This window comes from Physeter macrocephalus, chromosome 12, assembly GCF_002837175.3.
Source record: "Physeter macrocephalus isolate SW-GA chromosome 12, ASM283717v5, whole genome shotgun sequence".
Lineage (NCBI taxonomy): Eukaryota > Metazoa > Chordata > Mammalia > Artiodactyla > Physeteridae > Physeter > Physeter macrocephalus.
Window position 1 is genome coordinate 50,403,360 of NC_041225.1, and position 27,652 is coordinate 50,431,011.

Genomic DNA, 27,652 nt, shown 5'->3' on the forward strand with positions numbered 1-27,652 from the left:
AATAAGTTGGAAAAGAAGCTTTAAACATAACCAAGTATGTATACAAATTTTATATATGATAAAGATGGAGAGTAAAATTTCAAATAAGCGAGGAAAGAATGGGCAGTCATACTTTTTTACCCCTGTCCTCTGTATCATTATTGGAAGGTGTGAAACAAGGGCCTACTCATCCATAACTCTGAACAGGCTCACTCTTTGTCTTTACATCATCAGAACTGATTTTATTAAGGCCTTTATCCCTTTAAATCACTTGCCAAACAAAGTCCAGAATTCCTAGGTGATACCTCAACACCCACCCCCATACTCCAATCCCAGTATAGCTCTGTGGGCAGTGAGACAGTTTCTTCCTCCAGCAGGTACTCCCCAGTTCTTCTCCCGTTTCAATCTTCTGTTTAGTGTTCAGGGTACTTAGTAGTGTCTGAAAAAATTTTTACTCACTTGTTCTCTACCTTGAGGGTAAGCTACCTGAAGGCCAGAATTTTTGGTTGTTTTCTTCACTGCTGTATTCCCAGCCTGTCCACCTGTGGGTTTTCAGTAAATAATTGGGAATAACTAACATAATAAATAATAAACATTTATGGAATAACTTTATTCAGTAACTGGTATTGGAAAAAAGTTGTTAGGTCCTTATCTCACATGATTCCCAAAAGTAAATTACACTTGGGAGAAAGCCACAAAACCTAACAAAACAACTTATAAAAGCTATAGAAGCAATACATGTTCTTAGAGTATGGAATCCACTGTTAGATGCATGTAGTTTTAAGAAAAGAATTCATTTGATTTATAGCTAATAACTAAAAGCTGGCATTTTCAACTTTTTTTCTTTCCTAACAAGTTGATTTGTTGAATTATACTTCTGATAAGCTGGTCGTATCATTCTATTTTACCTAAGATACAGTGGCTTCCTTTCAATTGTTTAAAAAATATACTATTTCCACGTTATATTAATAAATGCATTGGGCTTCCTTGGTGGCGCAGTGGTTAAGAATCCACCTACCAAATGCAGGGGACACGGGTTCGAGCCCTGGTCCGGGAAGATCCCACATGCCGCGGAGCAGCTAAGCCCGTGCGCCACAACTACTTAGCCTGTGCTCTAGAGCCCGTGAGCCACAACTACTGAGCCCGTGAGCCACAACTGCTGAAGCCCACGCACCTAGAGCCCGTGCTCCGCGACAAGAGAAGCCACCGCAATGAGAAGCCCGCGCACCGCAACGAAGAGTAGCCCCCGCTCGCCGCAACTAGGGAAAGCCGCATGCAGCCACAAAGACCCAATGCAGCCAAAAATAAATAATAAATAAATAAATATTTTTAAAAAGTAAATAAGTAAATGTATTTGCTGCCATAATGTATTATCTGGACTATTTAATCATTTTTATGTGTGATATAACTAAATAATTAATTACATTTCTTGCTGTCTCCCCAACTCTGTGCCATTTTCATTTTTTTTGTTCCCTAAAAGTGCCTCTTATACTCTGCACATTGGTGCTTCATGAACATCTACTTTAGTCCACTTACCAACCAAGCAATTAATCTTAAGATCCAAGTAGAAGCTACATTGCAGTGGACTTACTTTTATATTGCACATGTGCTCATTTTATGCTTTCCCCCTCTTCTTACAGTTCTCGACATGGCAAGACATGTGCCACTCTATCGAGCTCTGCTAGAATTGCTCCGGGCCATTGCTTCTTGTACGTGCATGGTGCCCCTATTGTTGCCTCTTTCTGCAGAGAATGGTGAAGAGGAAGAAGAACAGTCAGAGTGTCAAACTTCTGTTGGTACATTATTAGCCAAAATGAAGACCTGTGTTGATACCTACACCAACCGTTTAAGGTACTATACTTTGTTCATTTCTTTTGACCTTGGCTTTTACAATCTTTTTTAAAATAGCTTTGTTGGTTTTTAAAAAATGATATATGCTAATTAAACACACATATGCACAAGCAGTACATAAAACTACAAAGAAAAAGTATCCACCAAATCCTACACTCAGAAACATTTAACAGTGGCTTATCAGACATCGCCCTATGCGATCTTATAGCTATACATAGAGTTTTTCTTAAATGCTATCACATTGTACCTATTATACAGATAGATGCTAGTTTTACTCGATATTGAGGTGAAAGACACCTTCACTCTCAGTAAATACATATTGCTGATACTGTTCTTAATATTTCTGATTATGCATTGTATATAGATGCTGTATTTTACTTAACCATCTATTAGTGGACATTTGGGTTATTTCTAATTTTTAATAACCTGTGACATACATCTTTTGGGACTTGCAGAAATCTCTGCAGAGTAGATTCATAGAATTAGAACTGTTGGCTTTATGAACTACTAGTTTCATTTTGGTACATATGTTATAATTCATGCTATAATGTTTTTTAGAAGGTAGAGGATTCGGTATTTATTTGTTGAAGTTATAGTAAAGTTAGTATTTTATCTTCGTGGAAAATTGAATTTTTAAATGAATCTTTGGTTAAGTTTATACCTTGCTAGAAATCAGATGATGAGTCCTCTTATCAAAAACTTTTTTAAAAACCTTTTCCTGGTAACCTTTTTCATTCTCTTAGCAGAATCTGTTTAATGGTTGTCAGTTTTACTTAAAGATGGCATAAATTCTGATGTTTGCATAAACATTCAGAATTAGGCTAGAGGAAGCTTATTTCTTTGTTAGTGGTCTTTTGAATCAGTTAATCTTCTTTACCATCTTTGCAATATATTTGTCCTACCTGTTCTCACTTATTTTTTTAGTAGCCTAAAATTTGAGAAACTCAGTATACATCAAATGATGGCAAAGAATTGGTCATTGGAGGAATAGTTTTTGTCAGCTTTCATTTTTCAGAAGAAATCAACTTCTCAGATTATTCTGACTCTTTTAGCTTTATTGTACTGTCATTTTCACTTTAAAAACTAGTGGCTCACTGCCAGGCAGTAAGAATCATGAATTAGAGAAGAGATTAAAGAAGAGCCAGTTGGTAGCGATATAAAAAGCTGTAGGTTCATACTCTTTTACCAGGGAGGGAAAATGTAAAGGTATATTTTCTTTGATAGTGTGAGACTTTTTTATGTTGTAGAGAAGAAAATAATATTATCTTTGGTCCCATCCTTCATTATGGCAAAAATCTTTCTAACTGGTAACCTAGGCAGCTAACATAATTATACAAAAATAGTGTGGTATTATCAGACTAAAGATCTGATTTTCTAACTGAGCTAAGTGAATGGAATTTGTACACCCAGAGTGCCTTTTTTTGCTGCTTTTCTTAATGTATATCCTGTTCACATAACATGCAGTATAATTTCTTAAAAATTAAACTTCTGCATGAAATGTATTAATGATTCACTACAAATATTTAATTGCAGATAGAGGATAACTGAGTTTCAGTTAACAGGAGCTCTTTATTTTTCTACTTGGTTACCTGGAAAAAAAAATTCTTTAAAATCTTTCACCAAGAAAAAAAACACTTCAAACTTTTAAATTCTGTACCAGCAAAACATGCATGTAGGCGGCTTCCCTGGTGGCGTAGTGGTTGGGAGTCCACCTGCTAATGCACGGGACGCAGGTTCGTGCCCTGGTCCAGGAAGATCCCACATGCCGCGGAGCAGCTAAGCCCGTGCGCCACAACTAGTTAGCCTGCGCTCTAGAGCCCGTGAGCCACAACTGCTGAAGCCCACACACCTAGAGCCCGTGCTCCGCAACAAGAGAAGCCACCACAATGAGAAGCCCGCGCACCGCAACGAAGAGTAGCCCCCACTCGCCGCAACTAGAGAAAACCCGCACGCAGCAATGAAGACCCAATGCAGCCAAAAATAAATAAATTAGTTAATTTTTTAAAATTTAAAAAAAAATGCACATAAAGATTATAATGACTGTTCACAGAGATCATTTCATTTTTTATTTTATCTTTACAGTGACCCTGTGCAGTTAACTATTTTTTAAAGCTATTTTACTGATGAAGAAACACTAGAGTTTTGTATTAGGGTTTGAATGTGCCTCTTCGTCAAGATTCCTCATGATATCTGTTATTTTTTTATATATGTGTAGAATACAGCCTCTGTTATAAAAAGAAGCCAGCAAAGACGTACATGTTATAACGTCCCTAATTTCCTATCAAGGTTTGGCACCTTGAGAATTCACTTTCCACTTCACAGAAAGAGAGGAAAATCTACTCTTTTCCAGCCTGTCAAAACTTAAATGTATTTCTTTTCATATTTTCATCAGAATAGAACTCTAATAAAGAGAACAGTATAGTCCAATTTCCTATAAAGTTTATACCCACAGAAGTTGGTCTAAATTTATTTTTAACACTGTTTCAAGATGCAAAGCTTCTCCCTCCCCCCTCCCCTCTACCTGCCTACCTGATCCCCACTGTATTTAAAAACAAAAACAAAACCCAGGATACTCTGAGAAGACGATGGTCAAGGCAAATTACGTTCTGTTTACATATCACTTTTAGGATGTGTTTTAGTGCTTCATCAGGGTTTGGAGTTATGACTTTAAAAATAATGTGTAGGTATACCCCAGCTCAGAACATTTTTGCATTATTTTTGTCTCTTTTTCTCTCAGTAAGAAATAAGGCGGGTGGGGGGGATGCGTTGCCTGTGGGTGATTCCCTGGGAAGTCCTGGCCACATCTGCACCTGGGGGCTCAGGGGGGAATAAAGGTAAGGGTAGATAGAGTACATCTATTTAGTATAGGTTTTTCTTTTTTTTTTAAAGCAAGAAAGCAAGTACTAGTTTACTAATTATGTTTATGTATATTATTGTATTGCCTTGTTTTCTTCTCGTTATTTCTCATTTGTTACTCTTTTTTTTTCTTTCTTTCTAAAAGCCAGGCATACACGAAAGGCATGCAGTTTTTTCCCTCAAAATGAAAATTTAACATAGCACAATTTGGTCATTTTAGATAAAGAAAAAAAGATAGATTCTCTATGTAATTTGCAGGTCTCTGGATGATAATTGTGTTTACATATAATGATTTACATTGATATTATTTTTTCTGTATATGTTATACATACAATTTTTATCTTTTTTGGATGAAAGAAATTAAAATGTTTTGCCCAAATCTAAAGAGGAAATTTACTTTTACTGGTTGGAATAATCTAATTAAAAGTATCCTATCTTGAGGACAATGCTTAAACCCAACTAATTTTGATCTCAAAATTCAAAGAATGATAGAGATGATATAGGTTAGCTGACTCTCCCCTCCAAGCCTGAAACCTTCTATAAGAGGAAATAGGAAAATATCATTAAGAAGCTGAAAAGGCAGATGATTTACTTTGCTTTTATCTAATTTGTGTTTTAGAAACTTGCGCTTATATTCAGATAGGTGAGATCTGGCCTGGTCACAAGAGCATTACTGATTTGTTCATTTAACAGATGTTTATTGAATGTTCATGAGAGCATAACAAGAAAATTAGGTCTTTTTCTAAGGGACTGACAGATAATGGGGGAAACAATAACTAGGCAGTTTCAATAACACAGTACATGGCATATTGGAAGTTTAAAACATTACTGGAGGATCAACCCAGATTTGGAAGCCCAAAGAATACATAAGAATTGGCTAAATAAAGAGGAGCAGGGGCCTGGTATACCAGGCTGTGTGAAGAATGTTAGGAGTGAAAGAAAGCATCACGTATTCAGGGAAATGTAGAGAATAAAGAAGTTTGGTGGGTTTCCCTGGTGGCGCAGTGGTTGGGAGCCCGCCTGCCGATGCAGGGGACGCGGGTTCGTGCCGCGGAGCGGCTGGGCCCGTGAGCCATGGCCGCTGGGCCTGCGCGTCCGGAGCCTGTGCTCAGCGGCGGGAAGGGGCCACGACAGTGGGAGGCCCGCGTACCGCAAAAAAAAAAAAAAAAAAAAAGAAGAAGTTTGGTGTGCCTGGGTGTCCTTCGGGTGGGAGATAGGGGTGGGAAATGAGGCTAGAGAGGAAAGCAGGGGCTTGAAGAACTTCATAGTTACCTACTCTTAAATGTGAGGAGCCATTGAAGGGATTTCAGCAGAGATCTAATCAGATCTGCATTATAAAAAAGATTGTCTTGCAGTGTAGCTGAATGGTTAGGGTGGGAGTTAGAACAAGACTAAATTGCCATGGAAGAGATTTCATCCTTTCTATCTTGACAGTTGAGCTGTTTGTGTCCTCTCCCATCCTGCCATTCTGGGGACTGAGAATTTGAGTCTATTAGCATTCTTGCTCTAAAATTATGGACTTAATAGAAAGTTAGTTCCTAGGTAGAAATCCTGTCTATGTTTCAGGTGTTTGACTTTAAAAAAGAAATAATATAACTCAGGCTTTAAATTACTTATTAATTACATTATTCTGCCTATGTGTTCGTATCAGTGACTGCAGATTTATCCCTGGGGATCTCCTTCAATAAAGTGTAAGTGCTATCGAATAAATGGTTTTCGGAGCATGGTTTCCTTTGTTAACATACCAGAATCTGAAGTCTAATCCTACACAGAAGTTCTCCGGTACTAATCCTACTAGGTTATTTTACTGAAGACAGAAAACAGTCATCTGTTGGCTTGACAGAGGCTCAGAATCATTAGCAGAGAATCTAAAATCTTTTATATTAAGGTTCAGGAATGACAGGGTGAGACTACGTTCATGTTCATACAATTTTTCTATTTCCTTAAAGCTGTCATCCAGCTAAAGTTGTATATGTGGAAAACTTAATGACAGTAAGTAGGCTTTAGATTTAATTTTTCTGGAGCCTTTTGTCTATATTATTTTAGAATTCATCTTAAAGAGGAAACTTCACATTACTAACATATCAGAAGGACCAGTATCATTTGCCATAAATAGAAGATAAGTCTAAAAATGAATAAACTAAACTTTAAAAATTAGTGTCTGGGACTTCCCTGGTGGTCCAGTGGTAAAGAATCCACCTTATGGGCTTCCCTGGTAGCGCAGTGGTTGAGAGTCCGCCTGCTGATGCAGGGGACACGGGTTCGTGCCCCAGTCCGGGAAGATCCCACATGCCGCGGAGCAGCTAGGCCCATGAGCCATGGCCGCTGAGCCTGCGCGTCCGGAGACTGTGCTTCACAACGGGAGAGGCCACAACAGTGAGAGGCCCGCGTACTGCAAAAAAAAAAAGAATCCACCTTACAAGGCAGGGGACGTGGGTTTGATCCCTGGTCAGAGCTAACATCCCACATGCTGCAGGCAACTGGGCCTGTGTGCCACAACTACTGAGCTCATGCACCTCAACTAGAGAGCCCACGTGCTGCAAACCACAGAGCCCAAGTACTCTGGAACCCATGCGCCACAACTACAGAGCCCATGTGTCCTGGAGCCTGTGCGCCACAAATAGAGAAGAGAAAACCCACACGCCACAACTAGAGAGAAGCCCACGCACCACAACGAAGCGCCCAAGTGCCGCCATGAAAGATCCTGCGTGCCTCAACAAAGATCTCATGTGCTGCAATTGAGACCTGATGCAGCCAAAAATAAATAAATAAATAATAAATTAATAAATCTTAAAAAAAAAAAAAGTTTAGTGTCTGACTCCAGACCTGTTTTGTGTTTTAAGAAGGAAGATGTAACAATGCTAAGAAATTACCAAAGGCTTACTGAGACCTTTCTTTTCTTTGTAAAGAGACTAGTTTTCTCACTCTTCGATTCAGTTAACTAATACCATGTCTAATTATCACTTAATGTTTTCTCACGCTTTGAGAAACTTTATTAATAGGATATATCTTCAAGTCCTCTAAAAGTAATGGCATTTTGCAAATATAAACTAACAAAATTAAAAAGGAGAAGAAATGGGATGATGTATGTCCATTGACTGTCTTACTCTCTTTCCCCCTTTTATCTGTGCTTAATTGGGAGAAACGAAAGTTAGCAGAAGCCCAACTAGCCTTGCTTTTGTTTTAATGTGGCTACAATTTAGAGTGGTATTTTGATTCTCATCCTCACTCTCCTATGGATGAGGATTAGTTTGGTGACAGATAATTACAGTATTCTGATGGGGTTGGTATTAGTGTAAACCAGAGCACTATTCAAGGAATAAATGTATATACTTCTAGTTTATTATGTTCATCTTTCCTGGCAAGATTAACCTGTTGACATGGCAAGGTGGCACCTAGGAGTGATTTATTGTGATTTAGTCTGTCTTTAAAAAGTTGTTAAATATTTACTGTACAAATTGCATTAAGAACTTCCTAAAGATGATGATACTTTAATATTCTTTTACTCATGATTCTATATTTTACTGTCTACCACCTCTCCAAATAAGTCCTCTCAAGATTCACAATTTGCAATAACTGCTTAGAGTTAATTTGAATCTAATGGTTAACATAAATATACTGATTAATATTGCTGTTGGCTGATTATTAGTAAACATTTATATTAAGATAAATCAAGGATAACATTCCTAACTGAAGACTAGGCAAAAGTGTATTGCTTCAAAATAGAGAATTTTTAGGGCTTCCCTGGTGGCACAGTGGTTGAGAGTCCACCTGCCGATGCAGGGGACTCGGGTTCGTGCCCCGGTCCGGGAGGATCCCACATGTGCCCGTGAGCCATGGCCGCTGAGCCTGCGCATCCGGAGCCTGTGCTCCGCAACGGGAGAGACCACAACAGTGAGAGGCCCGCGTACCGCAAAAAAAAATTAAAAAATAAATAAAATAAAATAGAATTTTTACATTCAGCACTTTCCAACTTTTGTCTCAAACAGACATTTAGATAATTAATTATGAGGACTTTTTCAGAAATTAATTTTTTTCTAAGTATATAATAACATGTTTTGTACACTGGTTTTATACCATTTTGAAAACATACCTTAAATGTACCTATACTTAGGCCATTTTCTAACATCATCTATCACTTAAAATTTAAACAAAATTGGAACATTTCATGATGCTATCATATGGAAATTTTGTACTTTTTTCTTGTTCAGTTGAAATTTTTTATAATAATTTGAACAAAAATAGGAAATGGTTGATTTAAATATTGGTTCTATTTAACTTCGTTTGCCTCATTAATATTGAGTAGCTTATTTACTTTATTTCAGAGAAATTATTCAGAAGCCACCTTAATAATCACTGCAATAAACAGATCAAAGGACTTCCAAAACAATAAAATTCTTTTGCCTGTCTATTGCTATAATAGACATGAAGAACAAAAAGTTTAACATTTGTCTATAAAGGATAAGTAGAATTCACTCCCTTGCATAGTTTTTGAAAACTTTATTACCATAAATGTTCCGTTTTTCAGGTGCCCTCAGTATAGCAATATTGACACTTTTCTTTCTTGCCTAATGCAGAAAAAAACCAGTTTTTCATTTATTTTATCCAAAAAGCCTTAATTTCTGTTTTTTTCTTTAGTTTTATAATTCGATGATTTTTGTGTTTAATACTTTTAATTTTTATATCTACAAGCAATGGAAGAAATAGTTCCCTAGGGGCCAAAAGAGTGGCCGGGGTGGGGGGTGATGGGGAGCACATGTGAGAATGACAGCATGATACAAAAGTAGGAGGTAAAGGATGTATAAAGGTGTAAGCAGTGTTTGTTAGACACATGCCAAAGACGGCCTGTGATTAGATGTTTACTGCACATAAGTCCAAGGTCACTACCACTTAATTTTATGCCAGTTATGAGAGATCAAAATCTGGTAAAAATGAATTTTCCTAACTGTCAGATTAATGACTTAGGCAGATAAAAGAAAAAAGTATTTCCTGAATTCCTTTTGTTCTGTCAGTTTGAAATAATTTTGATTAGTATAATATTTATGTTCCAGCCTCTATGTTTTTATTGATTTCCCTTCTTGTTTCTGAAGAATAAGCCAAACTGCTTTGAATTGTGGATAAAGTTATAATAAATATATAGTAGCATATAGTTGTGTAAAGAATACAAGGAATAATATTATAACCTAACTTTTGTGTAGGATATAGAGTTTCAGAAGTTCTTAGATGTGTATTACTAGTTTTTTCTGCTCTGTGTGGTAGACAAGAAAATATTCTTGTTCAACAAAGAATGAAACTATTACTTAGAGTTTAACATTTAAAAACTTACTAATAGGTAATAAATCTGGGATTTAGCTCCCCATTTTCCTGATGCCTGTAGTGTTCATTATCAAAAACAACATTTATGAAGAAAGAGGGACTTCCCTCGTGGTCCAGTGGGTAGGACTCCATGCTCCCAAGGCCGGGAGCCTGGGTTCAATCCCTGGACAGGGAGCTAAATCACACATGCAGCGACTAAAGATCCTGCATGCCGCAACAAAGATCCCTCATGCCGCAACTAAGACCCAGCACAGCCAAATAAATAATTTAAAAAAAAAAAAAAAGACAAGTTGATTGACCTGTAGTCCAGATACTTCTATTGTTATACCCCATTGCTACCTTTTACCAAAATTGTTCATTGATCACTAAGGTGTCATGCTTGTGTAATGGCTAGACTTCAGCTTTAGCTGATTCCTGAAAAACACTTAGATCAAGTACCAAAGTACAGCTTATTCTATTATTTAAGTGATTAACAAACATAAACTCATTAAAATTATAAATTGACTTAATACTTCTACCTCAGTAGCATAACATATAAAATGATTATTTATTCCTTGTCAGATTGCATTAGATGAGCTTTATGTTTCAAGATAGTTTCCACTATCTTACTTCTGACAAAATCTCAAGCAATCTTAATTGCTGAATTTGAAGTCTCTTGCTAAGTAAGATTTAGTTTGTAAATCTTTCTGGGCACTTCATGATAAGTAACCTGTCCCATAATATGTACAGGTTTTTAGAACTATAAGGGCCGCTCTTAAGAGTTCAGATAGTTCATATCCCCCTTTTTATAAATGAGGAAAACAAGGTCCATAAATACTGTGATTTGTTCCAAGGTGTCTGATGCTTAGTGGCAGAGAGCTATGATAAGACCTCAAATTTCCTAATGTCCCAATCAAGTATATTTATTTACTAAATTGAACTTAACTTCCAAAGAACAATTGGATTTATGCATCAGTGAATAATTAGAAATCGAAGTGTGAACTTATTTCTGATTTGGCTTTGGAAATTTAGGATACATTAAATAAAAAAATTTTTAATGTTGACAATGAAGTAAAATTTTTTAATTGAAAATTTTGCTTTTGATAATTAAAAAAGTATATATAAGAATGCAGATTCTACAGAATTTTTCTGATTTTTCTTTCGCTTATCTTTTTTCATTCCCCTGAAGAATTTTTGTTAGCACTATGATAAGATGTTAAAAGGCAGCATATTTCATTAGATATGCATAGCCATTTGATTTGTGCCTCAGTAATAATTACTAGATCACTAAGGTACACTAAGTAAGGTAAACTGTGTTTTATGGTCTGTAGAACGTGAGCTGGTAGCAACTTCATGTAATTATCACTTAAATGAAGATTAAGTCAGCTTTACCCATTTGAATTTTTTTTTTTGCTCAAAAGAATTAATAAAAACATTTTCTCTGAAAATTTATTAGTTATTGATGTATGTATTTTTCCTTTACTGTCTTTTCAAGCTGATTTGGTGTCTACTTGCATAGACTAGGGTGGTGTGTTGGAGATACAATTATTTTCTCTATGTTGCTGGAGAAGCCTCTTCCCACCCCCCCCAAACACCCTATTGTTTTCCATCTCCTGAATTTTGTTACTATCTTAGTATGTCCTGTATTTGTAATATCTTTAACTCCCTTGTCAAGAAGAAATTAAAGAGTTTATTTGCAAAACTCAATATTTAAATAACAAATAGCAAAAGCAACTCCTGCCTATTTATGACCAGTTGTTGATCAGCATTTTATTTTATATTCTTAAAAAAGAAAGAACTTGAAAGCAACTCTGTCACCTCCATTAATAAAGGGATTTGTGGCATCGGTAACGTAATACTTTAAACCTTTATATATGTATTGTTTCCACTTGAAATATAATTATCTAGTGTGAAAATTCATTTTGTTGCCCACAAAATAATCACAGTGTGAAAATGTGAGCCCTTCAGATTTTAAGTACCATTCTTGGTGAAATTCATCTTCTGCTGGCCATTTCAACCTGTGTTATCTCAAAATGAAGTCAAAGTACAGCCATAGTAGTTTGGTTTCACATTTGAGTAAGTGTGGCACTTCGTAGCCTCCTTGGAGTCGGAGCAAAGGCAAATAGTTTGTCCTTGATCTTGACTCCAGTAGACAAATAATCATATTTTGTATATTTAGTATTTGATAGCTTCACCAAAAATTTGAAAAAGGCACTTGCCACCAATCAAATAATCTTAATTGCTAATAAGGACGTGACACAAATGACTCTGTTGAGTGTAAGGTGTTCTCAACATTGAACTTCTCTTTAATAGCATTATTAAAGTAAGCATCCTTGATTGCCCTTTCCCTTAGCTATCCCAAAGTGTCTACCGGTGCAAAGTTCATCAGTTTTTAAAATAACTGAATTATCTTGTAGAAATACCCAATTCCTTTTTATCCAGCTAAGCAATAAGATTAGTGGATTTACTTCTTAAACGGCATATTTTCTATCAAACTCTCTTGTTTAAACTCCTTTAAGTTAGTTCCTTTAGGGCTTCAGTTGAGAAAGAATTTCAGTTCCAGTCCTCCTACATTTGTTTTCATTGGAAAAACATTTCCTATCTTTTCTTTTTCCTCTGTCTCTCAAACCTACAAAGTGAAAAAGGCCTGATTTCTTAGACAAGAAGCACTTGTTGCAACCATATATATATATTTTTTAAGTTTCTTTTTGTGATGACCTTGAACAAGTTCAGTGGTTCGTCAACCTTTTTTACTTGGTGGTGGAGACAGCAGTGCCAACATTTATTTTAATATCTCTTCTTAGCCTCAGTTGGATTGTCCCCTGGTGAAGCATATTACTTGTGGCAACTCCATTCCACAGCAGCACACAGTACCGTATTTGTCCTGTGATGTTTAATCTGACTGGAAAACTATTATATTTTTATCTAATCTAAAAATCAAGGTTTTATTTTCAAAGGCTTCTCATACCTCTGTTTTGAATATTCCCTTCTCTCCTATTGCTCATTTATGCTTCATTTAAGACAAAGAAGATTTTATTTTCTACTTTCATTTACATCATATTGAAAACTAAAACCAGTACTTCCATTTGGAAAGAATTTAAGTAAAAACAAAAGGGAATCTAGAGTTTAAAACTAAGCTTTAAAATAAACATGGAAAACATTCATCTTACAAAGGTCTTATCCCATTTAGTGGTGCATTTCAAAAATTATTTTCATGTTTTCTATAGACATTAGAAGCAAATAATTCTCCACAGTAATATTTTAAAAAATCTTTCTGCTTTTACTTTTAATTTTTTTTAAACTATAATTCCTGGCAAAGAGCTTTAGAACTGTGGAGTATGATATGGTGCATTGTTTTATAGGTAAATATAGAAGTTTCATTCTCTTGTAGTTTTAGAATCTGCCTCTAAGACACTAATTCTTAATACTTCTGAATCTGGACATTTCAGCACATGGTGTCCTGATTACTTCTTCAATGTGGCTCTGCTTTTTAAATGTTTATTTCAACAGTTTGATAGTTTTGACTTTAGAATTGGGAGTGCAGGGGATTGAAGTGGTCTTTCCTAATGTCCGACCAAGAAAATAGTTGTATTAAGCTGTTTTTAGTTTATAGATTATAAGAGAACATAATTCTGATATCTTGTAGTCATACAAATATCCAACTTAATGTGGGTGGTAGAATTAGAAGAAGCAGTTCAATATAACTGAATGTTGAGTTATGGGTTTCTTTTTTCTTTTTGTTTTCACAAGAAAGATTTGCCCATTCTGCTCACATCCTAGTTTAGATTATATGTCACAGAGCCAAAATTTGCTTAATTTATTAGCTGTGTAGTTGCAATTCACAGCATAGTGGAAAATGTTTGCAGATAATTCTGTGCAATAGTAGAAACTTCAGTTGATTCCTCGTATTTCTTCAGGGCAGTGATCACAACCAGATTCAACGTATGCACAAAGCAGCGGATACCATGGTAGCGGCCGTCGCTGATTGCTTTTACCATGTTGGATCCATTGTCAGTCTCAAAGACCTACTTCCAGCTAGGTGCCTTGAACTCAAATAGCTTTTCACACAGACTTCAGGATGTGAGCTAAGGTATGGCCTTTTTTCATGAGCTGGGCCTACATATGGGTTGACAGTAACCTGCAGCTTTTATAGAAAAGAGACTGCTGTCTGTAGTTTAATGTCAGACAATGACTAGTTGTAGTCATCATTAGGCAGCTAGTGTGTGTTCTTCATATATTTGAAGTACTTTTACCTTTTGAAGATTATTCCTTTTTCTGCTGTATGTTTTTTCAAAAAGACTATCCACATAAAAAATTCTCGTTAGAACCTGCTGTAAAGGTCTAATTATGTCTGCTTTATGATTCAGCCATTATCTTCAAGATGTATATGATTATTTCTTATACGCATTTGGTGTAAAAAATGCTGTTTTTAACATTTCTGATTTTTTTGCACTATTCTTAAACATTTTTAAAATTTTGTGGTCAAAAATAACATAAAAATTTTTATCCTAACTATTTGCAGTATTTTAATAATAGAGATTTCTCCTACTAATCATCTTTTAAAAACTGGAGTTAGGAAATTGGTATTCATGAATAGGGCTTGAAATTTAGAGTCAGTAGTTTTCTGAGGGTAACTTGCTCTAAATTGCATGAGGCAGTTTACTCTCCATGCCAGAGGTTCTTGTTTCTTCAAGGAGAAAATATCCTAATTCTGGAAAAATGAGCTTCACTCCTGTAATCTTCCTTCTCTGCTTGGCAAGATATGTTTCTTTAAGTGACATCGTTATTGAGAATATAATGGATCAACTGACTAATGATAGATTTAGGAAACCATCTTTATTTTATCATAGCTATAACCATAACTCTTCTGTTTTCTCAAACTACTTACTGTTGTTTTCCTATTGTTCAGTGGCCCTTCTAATTAAGAATTTTTTTAAGCCCCAGGAAGAGAATCATTTACAATTGGGGAGAGAGAGAGTCTTTATAAATTCAGAGGGGGTACTGTCAATCAACTTAAGTGTTTTTTCTTGACTCTCAGTGTTTCACAAAGTTTGTGAACAGCCATTGGTAAATGCAGAATTTGAGAATCTGTTTGAGCTTGTCTACCAGAATCATATCTTTATTTAAAAAATTGTCAGACTCACTATTAAACTCTAGTCTCAACTTAACTTCATAGCTGTAAAAGATGCAGTATGTTATTTGATTCTAGCAGTAAAATGTCTATTTCAGTCTTAAAACATTCATTTACTATATTCTCCGTACTTACATATGCAAACATATATGTTCGTATACATGTTCACACACAGAGGTTGATGACTAATATGATACACAGCATAACATCTACCAAGTGGTTCCTTAGTAGCAAATGAGAGTTGGCCATGTGTTCTCTGTGACTCCTACATATACATCAGGGAAGATAAGAGAGGGTAGGAGAAAAAGCAGTAACCCAGTGACACATTGTGGTTCTTAAGTTAAATCCTCTTGCCAGGTGAGCTGGTGTATGAGGTGGTATAAAAATATCTGTGGATGCTAGATTTTCACACAGTGCGGGAGCCAATTCAAGACGCACGCATAACACTAAATCCGTTTACCCTTGTTATCCATCTGAGTGGCTCTTCTTAATTTACCTCTTATTATCTACCTAAAGTTAAGCACTGAATTGCTTCTGAGCAGATTTTTGTCTTTGCGATAAAGAACAGTTTATTTGGACATAGATTGCATGATATTATTTTGTTAAGGACTCTTCTATCTTCTGTTAGTCTCTTTATAGTTCTCTAAGGCTCCATGCCCACTTTGTGAAGTGTTGTTTTAATATAATAGCCATGTCCTTTTGTTAGTAGCTGTACAAACTAGAAAAATGAATGATGTGTAGTTTAGATCATACCTTAGCATAAACATTTTAAACACTTTTATTTATATGTGATTTCAGTTTGTTTTAAATTATCTATTTAATGAATTAACAAAGATGTAGATTTTTAGTATCTAAGCAGTAGTTTAATGATGACCTGAATAAAACATGCTGAGAGTTGAAATAGAAAAAAGGAAATTGATATTTAGTTGCTGTTTTTAGTGAAACTTGTTAATAAAATGCTACTGCATTCACCTAGAAAATTTAATTTGAGTCTATATTAGACCCTGAATAGGGAATACAGAAGAATATCTTTAAAATGATTATGCCCTAAAACTTAGTGTTTAAATAAAGATTCAGTGAAGCACATTATATTAAGTTACCTAGTAGTGAACCTGCACTTTATTCTGGAATTTTTCTTTTTTCCCCCCTTGGAAATTAATATACTCTAAGTGAAATACAAATAGTATTAAACTGAAAATCCACCTATGGATCTTTGATTCCCAAATCTTAGAAGGCAGAGGATCTTTTACTTTTAGATATAGAAGTGATTTCCCTACTTCTAGATACATAGTTACTGTAAGTATGTTTTTAAAGGTGTGGATCGAAGGACATACCAGGTATTGGGGTCTTTTTACAGTATGACATTTCTACAGTGTTTAACTCTTGTCTGTTTTTGTATATGAAGAGACAGCCTACCCGAAACTTTGGTTATTATGCTAGGCATTATCCTATGGCTTCAAAATGAATCTAATTTAAACTACTCCTGGTATATATCATGTGTATGTCAAATGAAATGCAGACTATCTTGTTGATTTTTAACCACTGTTACTGATTTATGGAAGTATTTATTTTTCAAAACTAAAATCTTAATTTTCCTTGCATTTCTTTCCATATTAAAAAAACCTTTTCAGATCTAAAAGGGAAAATGTTAAAACAGGAGTAAAACCAGATGCATCTGATCAAGAGCCAGAAGGACTTACTCTTTTGGTGCCAGACATTCAGAGGACTGCTGAGATTGTTTATGCAGCCACTACCAGTTTGCGGCAAGCAAATCAAGGTACAGCACTATTCTCTTTATGCTCCTTTTCTTTTGATACAAAGATGTTTCATTTACCTACTGAAAACCGCCTTCTCTTCCCTCTATGTTAATGGTTTTCCAGCAAGTTATTTACTTAAAGATTCTGCTCTATGTCAGGTTTTCAAGCTAATTATGTATAGTCTCTAATTTTAAAATATTTATCTCTACTGTGTATGATTTCTAAGACTGTTAGTAGGCTGACAGCATGCATTATAAATTTCTCTTTTCTACCCACTGAAAGTTATGAAATTGAAAAATGCAATTGTATTAGATAGAAAACAGTACATTAATAGTGTGTAAGAATTCAGTTAAAATTGGCATTTTCACATATTAGCAATGGAAGAAATAAATGATTCTTCATCATCTATTGCTTCATTTCTGCTCTTTTTGCCTGAATGGATGAAATCTAATTAGCATTTTAAGAATTTAAGCTTTAAAGTTGTTAAGACTCTTAGCCCTATTAGTTATTTTTATGAAATAGAAAGAAATCTTTTAATTTTAAAATGGTACAATAGGAAAATAATTACGAAGTTTGGTAATTTTTCGGAATTCAAAATCTGAACTCTAGAAGTTAATAGTTTTTTTGTTTTACTCTTCGAAAGTGTATACTTATGTTATTTATCTTGAAATATTAAATAACAGAAAAAAAACTAGGTGAATATTCAAAGAAGGTGGCTATGAAACCCAAACCTTTATCAGTATTGAAATCACTTGAAGAAAAATATGTGGCTGTCATGAAGAAATTACAGTTTGGTAAGTTGAAATTGTACTTTTTATTTCTTCAGCTCTCATTTTACATTTTTTAATAGTGCTATTGAAATGTGTTCTAGTAAAATTAAAGAATTTCAAACTTGCTTTTACCATGAATTATTCATATACTCTGTGTATGTGTATGTATGTTTATATATACACACATGCAAAAATTTTTATCATCTTTCTATCTCTGAATTTATATCTGTGTTTATAGTTACGTTTGGAAATCATGATTCAGTAGAAACCAGGAAAAAAACAAAGCCAAATGTCTAACAAACAGGCAGAAAGTGGTTTTCTTTCTTTATTTCTCCATGTCTGTATATCCTTGCCTGAAGGAAGCCAAGACCTGGGACTTTGAACCAAGTCTGTTACTCTTACCATTTTAGAATTCCAAGGGATATACCTTTGGAAAATGTAGCCTTTCCCATTCCAAAACTCTTGACAAGTAAGGACTGATGAAAAGATCATATCAGCACCCTTCATAAGGTGCTGGTTTATGAATAAACACTAGAATTCCAAATTTTGAGGACCATTATTAACTATTATTATATGTCCCTCTTTTTCATTCTTGAGAACTAGCTCAAAGGACATTGACTTTATTAAAAAGAACACCAAAGTAGGAGTCCAAAAAAAATGTATATTTATGTCATAACTGTCAGAGTCATAGGCCAGAACCTTTGATTAATGTTAGTCAGCCAGGAGGCTTCTCTCATACCACTTAAAATCATAAACTCTACCAGTTAGACGTGACTTTAAATGTAATTGAGTTTTGCTATCCATTGACTTTTAGAATAATTTAGAAAAAATAATGGGTTTTCTGTTGTGTTGTTTTTTAGTAAACTGCGTTTTCTAACTTATGTATCAAATATTTTCTCATATCACGATTCTTGTACAGCTTGGTATTTATTGACTGCCTAATATTTTTTATAAGCCTAATTATTTTTTTAAAGTACTTTACATATTAAAAAAAAATTTTTTTTGGCTGCGCTGGGTCTTTGTTGCTCCGTGCGGGCTGTCTCTAGTTGTGGGCAGCGGGGGCTAGAATGTGGGCTCAGTAGTTGTGGTGCATGGGCTTAGTTGCCCCTCGGCATGTGGGATCTTCCCAGACCAGGGATTGAACCCGTGTCCCCTGCGTTGGCAGGCTGATTTTTAACCACTGGACCACCAGGGAAGTCCTTGACTGCCTAATATTCTCATATAAAGTACTGTCATTTGTTTAACCAATAACTAGACCTTTAGGTTGTTTCCAGTTTTTTAGTAACGTCTGCAACATCTCAGTGGGCATTATTGCATATAAATATTTGTACACATCCAGGATTATTTCCTTAGGACAAATTAATAGAAGAGGAATTGCTGAATCAAACAGTATGTAGGTTTTTAGCAACTAGCCATTATCTTCGATTGTATATTTTAATAAAATTTTGGTATTAGAAGACCCTGTTTTCTTATAGATATATGATATAAAAATTTCCTCCAGACATGGGGATAGGCTCATGTGTGTATCTGGTGGATTGCTGTTTATAAAACTCAAAGGAAATTTATCCCTGTATTATGTGAAAGGCAGCAGAGTTGAGCAGATGAAATAACTCTGGTTTACAAGTTTCCTGATAGAAACTACTCAGTAGTCTTGCTGAGACATAGTACATTTGTAGTGCACAGACCCATGACACTGTTTATAGGTCTTCCCCTTTTTTCTAGATTATAAACTTCTTGAAGGCAGATATATTTTCCTGTTTATTATTTAACCCAAAGAGCCTAGCCTAGGACCTTGCACTTAGTAAGTTCTTGGTAAAATTTACTGCATTAATGATAATTATAATGTAGTTTTAATGTGTTTCTGTATATTTAGAATTGTATGAACACAAGATCAAAAGTTACCATTGTTTCTTTGTATTTGCCCTTGTATTAGTAGGTGGCTTTAATTTAGTTTTATAAGATATTTAAATATCTTTGTTTTCATCCATTGGTGGCGTAGGGTTAATCTGAATTAGAGATATAGTTCAAATCCACTTTTTTCTTTCTATTTTGTATGGACATATAGCTTATAAGTAAAGCATAACTTCCAAAATCTGCCTGAATAAACGGTTAAGAATTAACCCATTACTTATATTCTGTCAAAGTACTTCGAAGTTTTCCCTAATAATCCTCTTTTATCCTATTAACTTAAATTTCAAAAGTAATACAGAAATAAACTTCAGCCTGTCATTTCTGTTTTCTGATTCCAAATCAGTGCAAATATATAAAGACTTATTCTCTTTTTAAAAATGAAATATAATGAAATACTTTTTGGCATTTCATGTTCTGAATTATTTTGGCAAAAAACGTTATATACCATTCATTTTAAGAATATAAATTATTTACTACTTTGCATTGTGATTTAAATGCTTGATATTATATAATCTGCCTGCATGTCCAAATTGTAAATTAAAATTGATTTCTTCTTTTGCTTCCATGACACATTCCATTGCTCTAGCAGCGTTAACACACATATGTAGGTATTACATAAACATTTATAGTTTGCTCTTCTTCCACATTGCAGTCCTCTCCATTTTGGGGGGGAAGAAGGGTTAGTGATTTGTTTGTTTGTAATTTTTTGTTATTATGACAGCTATCCTCCATTCTGGTTCTTTTTTTTTTTTCAGTGTTTTTTTTTTTTTCCTTTTCTTTTAGATACGTTTGAGATGGTTTCTGAAGATGAAGATGGGAAATTGGGTTTTAAAGTAAACTACCACTACATGTCTCAGGTGAAAAATGCAAATGATGCTAACAGTGCTGCCAGAGCCCGCCGCCTTGCACAGGAAGCTGTGACACTGTCAACCTCACTGCCTCTTTCATCGTCCTCTAGTGTTTTTGTGCGCTGTGATGAGGAGCGACTTGACATCATGAAGGTAGAAAAAAACAACTTTTTTTCCTATTTCCCTGGCTAATCCAGTTATTCAGATATTCGTATAAAGCACTAGAAATCACATGAATTTAAATAAATTTAATAAAAATTCTGTTGACCATTTTGGACATCAGTGAAGGGAATCCTTTTCTAATGTTAGTTCAGAGTATGTGTATGAGAGTACTATTCAAAATAAAGATTTAGAAGAAAATACCAAGATACCTTCCCTGAACAAAGGCTGTGTGCAGTCTGTCATAGTTTTAGAACATACTATCAAAGGATTTAATGCTGGTCAGTTGAAAAAATGTTACAGGACTTCTTCCTTGTAATCCAGGATACTTCTCTCATGTTTTATACTATCAGTCTTCAAAATTTTTTCTCTTTTTTTCTTTTCTAGGAAATTTATGTATTTACAGACTCATATGATTTAAGTAATGGTAGTACAATAATAAATAAAGCCAGCAGCTTTGTGTTTTAACACTGTGGTGATCTGGCCTTAAATTCCAAGAGACGCTACAGCTAGTAATTTTTAAAGATTTGATACCTGGGGTGGGAGGAACCTTTCTTTACTTGCTTTAGTTCATGGATTAAATATTGTGTCTTCCTTAGATACACAGCTAAAACTATTGACCCATTGATTTGAATAAGTTTTTTTGCTTGTTTGCTTTTTTGTTTTGCTCTTTGGGATAATTTTTCAGTAGAAATCTCATAGACCTTGCCTATTGACCACACTTTTGCTTGTTACAAACAGTAGAGCTGATTATTGTATGATTGCCTAGGGAAGTATTTTATTGCTAAATGGACCACACAAGTTCAAACTTGTGACTGTTAAGCATTATGCTGTACCTCACATAAAGGATCCCAAGTTGGAGCCCCAAAATGTAAATCAGAGTTGTCACAGAATGGGACTCTAGTACCACTTGCCTCCACGTGCAGCTGTTCAGGACCCGAGGCTTTGCTGCTCATGTCTTGTACACTAAATATCTGTTGATTGACTCAAACATAATTCATTAAATAATTATGACACCCACTGTTGGGTTCTCTGCTATTTTTTGGACTACCAGTAACCCTAAAGGAAACATCACACCTACTGTTCTCTCAGAACCTTTTTATCATAAGTTGTTACATGAAAACATTTATTCCTGTTATCTACTTGTCTCATTATCCCAGAAGAAAATATTTAAAAGTAAGCTATTTCTTGGACTTCCTTGGTGGCGCAGTGGCTGAGAATCTACCTGCCAATGCAGGGGACACAGGTTCGAGCCCTGGTCCGGGAAGATCCCACATGCCGTGGAGCAGATAAGCCTGTACTCCACAACTACTGAGCCTATGCTCTAGAGCCTGCGAGCCACAACTACTGAGCCTATGTGCCACAACTACTAAAGCCCACATGCCTAGAGCCCATGCTCTGCATCAAGAGAAGCCACCGCAACGAAGAGTAGCCCCCGCTCGCCTCAACTAGAGAACGCCCGTGTGCGGCAATGAAGACCCAATGCAGCCAAAAATAAATAAATAAAATAAATAAGATTATTTTTAAAAAGTTAATTTATTTTTTTTTAAAGTAAGCTATTTCTTAAAACATTAACTTGAAGATTTGAAGCAGAAAGTTACTCTCATACCTTTGAGATCTGATAATGAATATACCTAGAATCTCAAATTGTTGACAGTAATGTAGAGATCATGAAGGAAAGCTCTTAGAAAAAAAGTAACTTAATATTTTAAAAGGTATTTGCTGTTAAGGTAAGCGTTCCTGCTGCCAATGGACATCTCTCTTTTAAAAGCCCATTTGCACCAAAACCAAATCACTTTAATTGTAATTTAAAACCGTTTCCTAGTCCTGTGTATGTTTTTAACTTTTAACTCCATTTTTAACACATTTTGGTAGAGATGTACATAGGATGTAAGAAGATTGTTCTTATTTCATGTTGAATTGTTTTTCTAAATAGGAGCATTTAGGAATAGTAACATAGGCTTTTGTGTTTGTATGTGCATACTAGGTTCTGATAACTGGTCCAGCAGACACTCCTTATGCAAATGGCTGCTTTGAGTTTGATGTCTATTTTCCTCAAGATTATCCCAGTTCACCTCCTCTTGTGAATCTAGAGACGACTGGTGGTCATAGTGTGCGATTCAATCCAAACCTTTATAATGATGGCAAGGTAATGTAATTGCAGACTTTTGTTTCTAATGCCAAAGTATTGTAACCCAAAGGTTCTTTGTAATTTGAACAGAAATTTTGTTTTAGTTATCTTCTTTTCAAAAGTACATGAGTTTCTTTGTGTTTCTTTTCCCTGTATGCAAAGATTAGCCTGAGGAATGAGAGAGAAGGAACCAAAAATGGCAGAAACACAACAGTGTTACAAAGCACTTATAGTCTTAAGGGGTTATTGTGAGGGACAAACTTATTCAACACATTCCTTGGCCAATTGAGAGCTATCTCCACTCAGAAGATAAGAGCCAGATGCCTGTCTTTGCCATTCACCTTTCTTTACTTTCTATATCTTCAATTCCAGTTATCTTTTCACAAGTGCCTGAAGATACTATCCGTGTTTTGTATGATACGTACCATTGTGAAATTATTTTTAAAGTTTAACTTGTGTTAAAATGTTTTATATTTTCTTGTAAGTAGGAAGATGCGTTCCTGTCTCCACAAAAAAGTTGATGAAGAGGTATAATAAAAATCATTTCAGGGCTTCCCTGGTGGCGCAGTGGTTGCGCGTCCGCCTGCCGATGCAGGGGAACCGGGTTCGCGCCCCGGTCTGGGAGGATCCCACATGCTGCGGAGCGGCTGGGCCCGTGAGCCATGGCCGCTGAGCCTGCGCGTCCGGAGCCTGTGCTCCGCAACGGGAGAGGCCACAACAGAGGGAGGCCCGCATACCAAAAAAAAAAAAAAAAAATCATTTCAAATGGCAATAAACCTTTAAAAATTAGATTTAAAAGAAAAATCATAACCTTTCAAAGTAATTTTGGACAGTTTGATGAAATTTCAATAGTAATTTCCATGCTGAGAGTATTCAATGTTTAAAAATGAAGGTCAGAAGAAATTTCTCCATTTCATAAGCAGACACTTTGATGATGTGAGAATAATAGGTGCTTGAAGTTGATCTGGTTTATTAAAGATGGCCCAAGTTTCCCCTTGGTTTTGTCTTCCTATTTTTATTTTTTATTTTATTTTATTTTTTAATTTATTTATTTATTTATTTTTGGCTGTGTTGGGTCTTCATTTCCGTGCAAGGGCTTTCTCTAGTTGCAGCGAGCGGGGGCCACTCTTCATCGCGGTGTGTGGGCCTCTCACTGTCGCGGCCTCTCTTGTTGCGGAGCACAAGATCCACACGCGCAGGCTCAGTAGTTGTGGCTCACGGGCCTAGTTGCTCCGTGGCATGTGGGATCTTCCCAGACCAGGGCTCGAACCCATGTCCCCTGCATTGGCAGGCAGATTCTCAACCACTGCGCCACCAGGGAAGCCCCATCTTCCTATTTTTAAAAGGTGCAGCCTGCCTCTGATCTGTGCTTACAAGTTATCATTTTGTCTTCACCATAAGCTCAAATCACAAAATTGGAATTCATTTTCTGGGTTTATTGTAGGATACTTAACCAGAGGTGAACCTTACTTTGGGGCTTCCCTGTTGGCACAGTGGATAAGAATCTGCCCGCCAGTGCAGGGGACACAGGTTCAATCCCTGGTCTGGGAAGATCCCACATGCCACACAGCAGCTAAGCCTGTGCGCCACAACTACTGAAGCCTGCGCGCCTACAGCCCGTGCTCCGCAACAAGAGAGGCCACCGCAATGAGAAGCCCGCGCACCACAACAAAGAGGGGCCCCCGCTTGCCGCAGCTAGAGAAAGCCCACGTGCAGCAGCAAATACTCAGTGCGGCCAAAAATAAATTAAGTAATTAAAAAAAACAAACCTTACTTTGTTAGGGAAAGCAAAGAACTGGTCTTTTATAACTGAGCAAAGTAGACAAAGTAGCAATGTTGACTTTATTCAAGAGAGAGTCTGGAACTTGAATAGAGTTTAAGTGTAGATGTTAAGAATTATTTAAGAAATTACTTCCTTGGACTTCCCTGGTGGCACAGTGGTTAAGAATCCTCCTGCCAATGCAGTGGACCTGGGTTCAAGCCCTGGTCTGGAAAGATCCCACATGCCGTGGAGCAACTAAGTCTGTGCACCACAACTACTGAGCCTGCGCTCTAGATCCCACAAACCACAACTACTGAGCCCACATGCCACAACTGCTGAAGCCCGCGCACCTGGAGCCCGTGCTCTGCAACAAGAGAAGCCACCGCAGTGAGAAGCCTGCGCACCACAACAAAGAGTAGCCCCTCCCCCTGCTCGCCACAACTAGAGAAAGCCCACGTGCAACAACGAAGACCCAATGCAGCCATAAATAAATAAATAAATAAATAAATTTTTTTAAAACTAGAAATTACTTCCTGAAGACTTACTGGTATAGGGAAGAGGTTTAGGGTTTGAGATTCCAGTACCCTGAATTGTATAGTCTGTTCTATTATACATTGGGACTAACATTTAACCTTGGAATCTAGATCTGTAGTTAGGGAGAAGATCCCTGCCATTGGTAGTCACAGGGATGCTCTAAAAACCAGGTGGGATGGTATGTCTGATAGTGCTTCAAACGATAATTCACAAAACTGTTCAGATACAAGTCTTTTAAAATTATTAATGAATTTATCTACTAAACAAATTGGTGTATTTTGCATTATTGTTTTCACAGAGCATTAAAAGAATAGCAAGGAGATGGACTTCTCTGCTTTTTTAAGGACCACTTATTTTCCAAATCTGTTGCCCATTACATGAAATTATTAGTTTACAAGTACAGATAACATGTCCCTGGTTCTCTTTTTCCCGGAGTGACTGTTGACCTGGGTTTGGCAGATGCTTTGAGTTCATTCTTGCTCTTTGAGTGAACAAATAACTAATGTGTCTTCAAATTTGTTCCGAGGAACTCTGGGGATCCTCAAGACCCTTCAGGGAATCTGCAGGGTCCTCCCCTTTCCCACTTCATGCTTGCGTGAGGCCAGATTTTATTCATACATTTCAACCAGAGCAATATATAACAATAAATTGAATGTAGAGGCAGGTATGAAATCAAGATCTCTTCTATTAAGCTATAACCCATTTTCAAAATTTACAGAATTTTGAAAGAGATTTTCTTAAATGTAAAACAATACCACTTTTCCTCACCAAAAATTGTTGTTGTTGTTGTTTGGAAAATAGTTATTTTTCATTAAAAAATATGTTAACTGTATTAATGTGTAATAGCTGCTAACTCATTTTTCATTATGAAGAAATTGTAATGCCGCACAGATTTGGATCACATTTGAAGATACCAATTTGTTTTAACAGACCAACCCTTAGGGTTTTCTGGGGGGACATAAAACTGAGATACTTTGACATAATAACATTTCAATTTTATTTCTAGTTCCGGCAGGTTACTTTTAAAAAGCACTCCTTTCAATTCTGTTTATACTTTTCCCCCTTCTTCCTCAGGTTTGTTTAAGCATCTTAAATACATGGCATGGAAGACCAGAAGAGAAGTGGAATCCTCAGACCTCAAGCTTTTTGCAAGTAAACAAATTTCTCTTGCAGTTTCACTTAGAAAATAAGGAACCATCTTGGTTTAAGAACATTTTTTTTTAGCAACCAAGAATAAACATAGTAAACCATAAAAAATAAAAATCTAGATTGATAGGAAGTACATATTAAATAGCTTATAGGTGAGCAGTTAGTACACTGGAGTTATAGCTCATTTTGAGTTTAGAATCTTAAGTTAGGACATTAGAATTTTCTTTTTGTCAAAATTCCCTTTTAAAAAATCCCTAACTTGCCTTAAGGTACACTCTGGTGCAACAAGATCAGGCAAGACAGATTAGCCTCTTCCATCTCCCAGTCACTATAAGGCTCAAACTCAGGTGAATAGAATTTAATAACTACTAGTGTTACGTATCTCTCCATACATGATATGGTTCTTCTGTAATCTAGTTAATAATGGGACTCGGTGCTTCCCTGGTGGCACAGTGGTTAAGAATCCACCTGCCAGTGCAGATGACACGGGTTCGACCCCTGGTCCAGGAAAATCCCACGTGCTGTGGAGCAACTAAGCCTGTACGCCACAACTACTGAGCCTGTGCTCTAGAGCCCGTGGGCCACAACTGCTGAGTGCGCGCTCCTAGAGCCCGTGCTCTGCAACAAGAGAAGCCACCACAATGAGAAGCCCTCCCACCACAATGAAGAATAGCCCCCGCTTGCTGCAACTAGAGAAAGCCCGCATGCAACAACGAAGACCCAACACAGCCAAAAATAAAATAAATAAATAAATTTTAAAATAAAAATAAAAATAAAAAAAAATAATGGGTCTCATCTGAGGTTTAGAAGTACTGTCCTGGAATTCATAAAACTTAGGATTTGCCATTCTTATTTTGCAGAGCACTTAACACACATGTTTCATAGTCTTGAATTTTTTAAGTTAATTTTCACAAGCCATTTGAGTACATAAAATAAAATGTTATATAGTATCCCATCAAATTTTTTTTGCTGATGCTTTATCTGAATAGTTCAGAATTCCAGCAAAGAGACAGACATATTAATAATAGGAATTAAATTTGTTGCTTGATCATTGAGGAAACAGAAATAAATCACTGTTCCTGCATAATAGTTTAAACTCACATTTGCAGTTTAGTGTTTATTTTAAGAAAGACCATCATAAATTATCCCCAGGTAAGCCTGTTAAAGTTGACCTACCTTGAAAGGATTCTTTTCCTACATTCTTATATTGAATTAGGTAAAAGAGATATGAAAAATCATTCTTTAGTATGTGACTTTTTTAGGTTCTCTGAAAAGACCTTGAAGCAGCCCCATGAATTAAATAGTACTGTAATATAAGTTTTTCCTTTGTGCTAATATGGAGACTCAAGAAAAACAGAGATTATATGATTCATGCAAAGTAACTAAAGAAGTTACTAGAATGTTCCCCCAAGTAACTATAATACTTCTTCATTTGAGAAATGGTTATGTAGCGGGAGGGATAAATTAGGAGTTTGGGATTAGCAGCTATAGACTACTATATATAAAATAAACAAGAAGG

General features: G+C 35.9%; 1 protein-coding gene across 6 annotated transcripts in view; it reads left to right on the plus strand.

Annotated features, from left to right (window-relative positions):
• Positions 1–27,652, plus strand: part of BIRC6 (baculoviral IAP repeat containing 6) — a 249,625-nt gene that overhangs the window by 197,549 nt on the left and 24,424 nt on the right. For 5 of the 6 annotated variants that reach the window (XM_055089099.1, XM_055089101.1, XM_055089102.1 and 2 more), the window contains 6 exons: positions 1,620–1,830; positions 16,744–16,889; positions 17,553–17,663; positions 20,334–20,551; positions 22,545–22,706; positions 26,059–26,136. In XM_055089099.1, the coding sequence (XP_054945074.1) occupies positions 1,620–1,830; positions 16,744–16,889; positions 17,553–17,663; positions 20,334–20,551; positions 22,545–22,706; positions 26,059–26,136 (926 nt within the window). Of the gene's footprint in view, positions 1–1,619; positions 1,831–13,898; positions 14,072–16,743; positions 16,890–17,552; positions 17,664–20,333; positions 20,552–22,544; positions 22,707–26,058; positions 26,137–27,652 lie in introns of those variants that run through there. The other variant, XR_008618874.1, reaches the window with a different exon arrangement.